The 6269-nt window shown below is 40.9% G+C and overlaps 1 protein-coding gene across 1 annotated transcript; it reads left to right on the top strand.

Annotated features, from left to right (window-relative positions):
* Positions 1-487: 487 nt before the first annotated feature.
* On the top strand, positions 488-2935 carry hoxc8a (homeobox C8a; the record flags this gene model as incomplete). The annotated part of the gene is made up of 2 exons (XM_080445265.1): positions 488-923; positions 2613-2935. The coding sequence occupies 2 exons, from the start codon at positions 488-490 to the stop codon at positions 2933-2935; spliced, it is 759 nt and encodes a 252-aa protein (XP_080301391.1).
* Between the last annotated feature and the right edge of the window lie 3334 nt (positions 2936-6269).

Here is a 6269-nt window from a genome sequence, read left to right as displayed (position 1 = left end):
TGTAATGTTCTGCTTATGATCACAGGTCCTCTCTCAAGGTGTATACAGGCCCTACGCGTGACCGTTCGTGGAGAGATGAAGGGAGGGGGTACTGGGAGGGGGTGTTGTAGTGGGGGTGGTTGGGTAGGAAGCTAAAAAAAAAAAAAAAAAAAAAAAAAGAAAGAAAAGAGAAGCTCCCGTGACTGTGCCGGTGGAGCAAGCCAGCTTTAATCTAAGCTAACACACATCCAAAGCACATGCCACGAGCCGGGTTTTGAGCTTTGCAATCGCCGAAAAACACTGACGACTGTGAGAGAAATTCGATGAGAAGCGCGTCTGAGAGAGACTGAGCTGCCGTATATTGTCCAAGGGGGCAGCGTTTCTCCTAGTTCCGGTTTGTCTGCCTCTGCTGTGTGCGAGTTGGGACCTAAACAAAAGGCTGCCATCACCCCTAAAGGAGACAGGCTATTCTACCGCGAGAGAGCCGTCTGCTTGATGCAAACCGAACATGAGCTCCTATTTTGTTAACCCTCTTTTTTCCAAGTACAAAGGCGGCGAATCGTTGGAACCAACTTACTACGACTGCAGGTTTCCACAGAGCGTTGCCCGCAGCCACACGCTGGTGTACGGACCCGGAGCCACTGCGCCGGGCTTCCAGCACCCGTCCCATCATGTGCAGGACTTTTTCCACCACGGGACCACGGGGATCTCCAACCCCGGATACCAGCAGAACCCCTGCGCGTTGGCTTGCCACGGCGACGCGACGAAATTTTATGGATATGAAGCCCTTCCGAGGCAAACGCTTTATGGTACCCAGCAAGACGCAAGCCTCGCGCAATACCCAGACTGTAAATCGTCGAGCAGCTCTAACCCCGGAGACGGACAAGGCCACTTAAATCAAACTTCCTCTCCCACTCTTATGTTTCCTTGGATGAGACCCCACGGTCAGAATTATAGAATTATTTCGTATTCTTCTTTCTGTGTTGCTGTTTCTCTCCACGCGCGCATGTGAGTGTGTGCGTGTTTGTGTGTGTTTGTGGCTGGTGTGTTTGTGGCTGGTGTGTGTATGTGTGTTGTATATATGCCTGTGCACTCGTGTTGTGTTCGTCACCGAGAAAAGAGAGATAAGTGTGGGAACGGGGATAGGGGGGTATAAAACCTTTATTGCACTGTTATAGCCCACGACTCTGGAGCTACATTGTCCTTAGAGGGACTGAATTGTTGCTTTTCAAAGTAGCTTGTGGAACATAACTCATGGCACCAGCTCAGTCAATTATCGTTCTCATAAGATATTTCACAAATTCTTAATGCTATAGCAGTATGGGGTGAACATGAGCGCGGTTTGAAACGCGGTATAGTTCCTACACATATACCATCAGTAGCAATCACACTGTAATGACAGATAGGTTATCCCAATGCAACACAACATTCCCTGCTCATTTAGGAACCGGGGTTAAAGGCTTTGGGGGAATGTAAGCCACAGGGCCTAAGGACGAGGCTCAGACATATTGCTGTGATCATAACGTCTTTGCAAGATATTACTTCTTCTTTTACTGGGATCGTTCTATGCAGGTTACTGTACTGTAGCCTGTGTGAAAACACCTAGGTCTCGTACAGTATATAGGCGTTATAGTCAGTCCTGTGCTGACTTCATTAGTGGAGTGTTTGTAATTCCCTTGTATATAGAAATATTTAAGTGTTCGTCAGAGCCAATGTTTGTTTGCTTTCCCCTATCTCGCTGTTTCAGTTCACTCTTTCTCGTGTGTGTGTGTGTGTGTGTGTGTGTGTGTGTGTGTGTGTGTGTGTGTGTGTGTGTGTGTGTGTGTGTGTGTGTGTGTGTGTGTGTGTGTGTGTGTGTGTGTGTGTGTGTGTGTGTGTGAGAGAGAGTGTGAGAGAGAGACACACGTGTATGCCATGCGTGCGTGTATGTTTGTGTGCGTGCCTGTCTGTCAGAGAGAAAGGGAGAGAGTTTATTTAGTCTGGGCTTGGCCTTATTGCAAATATGGAAAATTATGCCAGATCTCCTTTTTTATATAAACACCCAGGGTTATAATAAGCAAACATAAGACACAATACATATTTGTATGTTATCAGTTTGACAGTTAGGCCTTCAGTGAATTTACACACATTGGCAAATGCATGTGTTGGCCTACATTAATTACTTGATAGTCATGTAGTTTTATGGACATAGTTTTACGTGTATAGGCTATATATAGGCCTATTGGCAGCCCATATTGTGGCCATATACCAATCCAATACCCAATTGTGAGATTAGGGCCTATACTGTTGATGTTGACTGGAACTGCTCCAGTTATCATGATACCTGGTAAATATCAAAATAAGTAGCAAATAGGCATATGTTATGCAAGCATTTGAGCTTCAGTTGGTATAGGTTTATCATTTTACCTTTGTTTTTCCTGCTGTTAATAAATATATTACTGCAGCTGTTTTCACAAACAAACTTACTCAAGCCACCCAAAACCGAGAGTGACAGCAAGTTCAATTTTGCATTCAAAATTGACTATTTTATGGTGGAAAAAAAGAGAAATGTGAGAAATGAATGGCAGTCATGTTAATGCTTGTGGGGGACCTGATCACTCTATAAGCTAACCTCAAGCTCTATTTCATTCAAGCCCCAGGAAGACGGAACGGGAGGCAAACCTACAGCCGCTACCAAACTCTTGAACTGGAGAAGGAGTTTCTCTTCAACCCCTACCTGACGCGCAAAAGGCGGATCGAGGTGTCCCACGCCCTGAGTCTCACTGAGCGGCAGGTGAAGATTTGGTTTCAGAACAGGAGAATGAAGTGGAAAAAGGAGAACAACAAAGACAAGTTTCCGGGTCAAAGAGGGGAGGCTGAAGCTGAAGCCGAGGCCGAGGAAGAGGGCAACGAGGACGGTGAAGTGGAAGAGACAGAGGAGAAAGAAGCGGAAGAGAAAGAGGAGCCCAAGGAGTGATTTTATGGTCTTTTTATGGTTATATGGCTGAAAAAAAGAGAAAAAGAGGTCCCATAAACAGACGACGGGTTTAGAAGGAGGCAAGAAGCGTCAACTTTATGACCACGCTTTCATTTAGTCAAGAGGGGGACAGGAATCCCATATTGCTACCATAATAGGCAAATTTATCCCTTCTCACAATTATCCTGATAGGAATATGGTTAGCATTATTTGGATTTTCATAATAATCACACACACACACACACTTATAGCAATATTCTGTTTGATAGGATAACACCTTTGCCAAAATGATCATTTAAAATGCATGTAAAACGGGAAATGGCTCATTTGAGTTGTAAAGATTTAGTTTTAATAACATATCTAAACAAGATGCAGATCTGACCGATGCTGACCCGTCATGTAAATAGATACTAGCCTACATGTAAAAAGAACATGGACGTATTTTCAAAATAGCTGCCTTTCCGCTATTATAAGCGAAATGTAGGCCTAACCTTGTAGTAAATGAACACCATTACAGCTGTTTCAATTCTGACAAGAATAGCATTGGCTAGCAGGTCCATGTATAAACAACAAATGTTTTGTTTATTTTTTAATTTTTGATTATTACTATTATTGTTGTTCCTATTCTTCATTTCCATGTGAACGGCCAAGATAAAGATAGCCTTTAGCTCCTCAGACATATTTTTTTTTCTAGGATTACCAGGGAAATGCAATCGTTTGAAAACCTTTGATGCTACCTAAACCTGGGGAAATTGCAATAGAGATTTCTGAATATAGAGATCTCGTATGGTTTTGTTTGAAAGTGTTATCAACCTTATATTAAGTTATATATGTAGTATTTACCCAATATACAGTATACACTTGTTGAAGACAATTTGTGAGTCTTGGGAAGACAATTAGCTCAAAGCCAAGCAAACAATTGTGTGAGATTGTACCGCGGCACTACCTAATTACAGAGCATTTGCCTTTTCTGAATTTTTATTCCATACTTATGGCATTGCTCTGTTTTGATTGAAAGCTATTTCCCCAACAACTAAAACTGCCTATAGAAACGCACATGACTGTGTATGATAATACCTGCTACAATTACAACGATTTTAAAGTAAGGAATTTTATTTTAATGTGCTGGTGATATAGCGTAGTTGTTTTGCACTGAATATAACCTTTATGTACGTCTTGTTATATATTGATGTTAACAGTATGCTCGTTTTCTGGTGTTTTCTCCTGTGAAAGACAGAATTGTGTGTCCCCGCCATGCGTTGTTGATGTAAAATCACCAATAAACAAGATGGCTCACAATCAGTTCTGTTTCTTTAGAGGAGATATAGTGACTGAAAGGATCCCATTTTAACACAAACAAAAGACCACTGGAGCACACATACGATCTGTTACGCCATATAGGCATGTATTAATAATAAATATTTAATCATATTTGCTTAGATGGGCGCCACTTTTCACAGTATGGCAGTATCAACAGAAATGATGTTACCATGAGGTTTCTTGTTTTACCTATATTGTAATTCTTATTCTCTGTAACTCACTTTCAGCTAAAAACATAATAGTGAAGATTATGTTTTAGCTGAAAGTGACTTACAGAGAAGAGAAGACAACAATTTAGTTTTTGACATAGCGACAGCACACATTCACGTATAAGACGTACGAGAAGTAATTAAGCTGAATATCATTTTGAATAAAACAAATTTTGACTTCAAATCCAATTTTTATTAAAAAGTAAGACATGTTTAGCGTCTGTGGAAGATGTCACCCTTTAAGGGAAAGCTTTGAATCCAACACTCGGCATGCGTATTCTCCAAAGGCTGTACGATTCTTTGATTCATGCGCTTAATAAGATAGTTCCTCGCTTCAGGGAGGATATGAACCATTCTTTAATGACTCACAGGGCGAAGAGCGTCTGTTTTGGGTCATAAGAGTAAACTCGTGGCGTGTTTTCATAACAACAGGGCACTGTGTAATTGTGCAACAAAATGGGACTCCATCCATGTTACACAGGCAAGGTGTTTGCGCATGTGTTCAGACAGAGTCAAACGGTTTTTCTGCATGCATCAAGCCCTTGAAATCAAAGCAACAGGCCAAGTGTGGTTAGCTCCCGCACCTTGTCCTTGTCACGTCAAATCCTATCTGTAATGCACTCAGACAGTCAAAGGCAGGCCGGACTGTTTGTTTAGAGGGATATCAAGAGGATCCCCAAATCAGACATGTCCGTTACGTATCACTTGGCCTACCCCATCCAACACACCTCAACATTGACGGTCACTTAAATTTTATGCAGGATAAAGAAAAGGTTATTCTGCCCAGTGCCCTGTGGTGGACGAATGCCAATATTCTGATTGAATCTGCACCTGTTTTAAACATGAGCAGAGTTCTCCTCTCTTTTGACCATGCACCTTTTCGGGGCACCCGGAGTAGATTAAAACAGTCTATATATACGTTATATCTTCTGCTGCAGTGTTAATTTAGCTCAGACAGCAGAGTAGGCCTATACAAACAACCACATGGACCCTTGCGGGTCCTGATCCATTTCTGCACACACATATAACGGCCTATCGAACAAGTGATGCCGAGCTCTATATTTTGGTTAGTATATAGTTACAGAACAGTTTGTATATAACATAAGTCTATCATTTGCATAATTAAGAAAGTTAGTATTATTTATTTGTTATAATTATATTTAAATATATTTAAATAAATCCATAAATAGCCCAAGTCGATGTTGATAGAGCATGTATAAGCAAACACCCATGGAAGCTACGTGGCGAGTGGTTGGAAGCATTCGTTAATTCGCTTATTAATAGCTAATGAACAAGTCAATTAACGAATCCATTTTATTGAGGCTGAAACTTGCAGTCGGGGTTGACAACTTCGTTCAAGTTTAGGCAAAAGACACATTTACAGACAATTTTTTTTAAATATAAATATTGCAGCACATTTTGCTGCTTTTCTTTTCATTTTGAAATTAATTCATGAAATGCTGGATTTGTCATTGCCCTACGATGAACCTCGAGTAGTAATTTGGTTTGTGAAAATAACATAACAATTCATTTTTGTGAGCTGGAGGTAGAAAGCAAAGAATTGTTAAAATAGTTACATAATAGACTTCAACGAATTAAGTAATAAAACACAGGAGTGAGGGCAATTGAGAGCAATTCAGAGATCTATCCTTAGACATTATACTAATTAAAAGGTGTTTGATTGCATTATTCTTTTAAGCATATACAAATATTAGGCTACGTTGTTTAAAATATATATTTTTCGTATCGACGGGTCTCGGCCTGCACTTAAACACTAGGAACAGATTAAACATGCATACGTTTTC

The sequence above is a fragment of the Gymnoscopelus braueri genome (assembly GCF_963280865.1).
Source record: "Gymnoscopelus braueri genome assembly, chromosome: 12".
NCBI classification, from domain to species: Eukaryota; Metazoa; Chordata; class Actinopteri; order Myctophiformes; family Myctophidae; genus Gymnoscopelus; species Gymnoscopelus braueri.
Note: the sequence above shows the minus strand (reverse complement) of the source record. Positions and strands in the feature narration are given on the sequence as shown.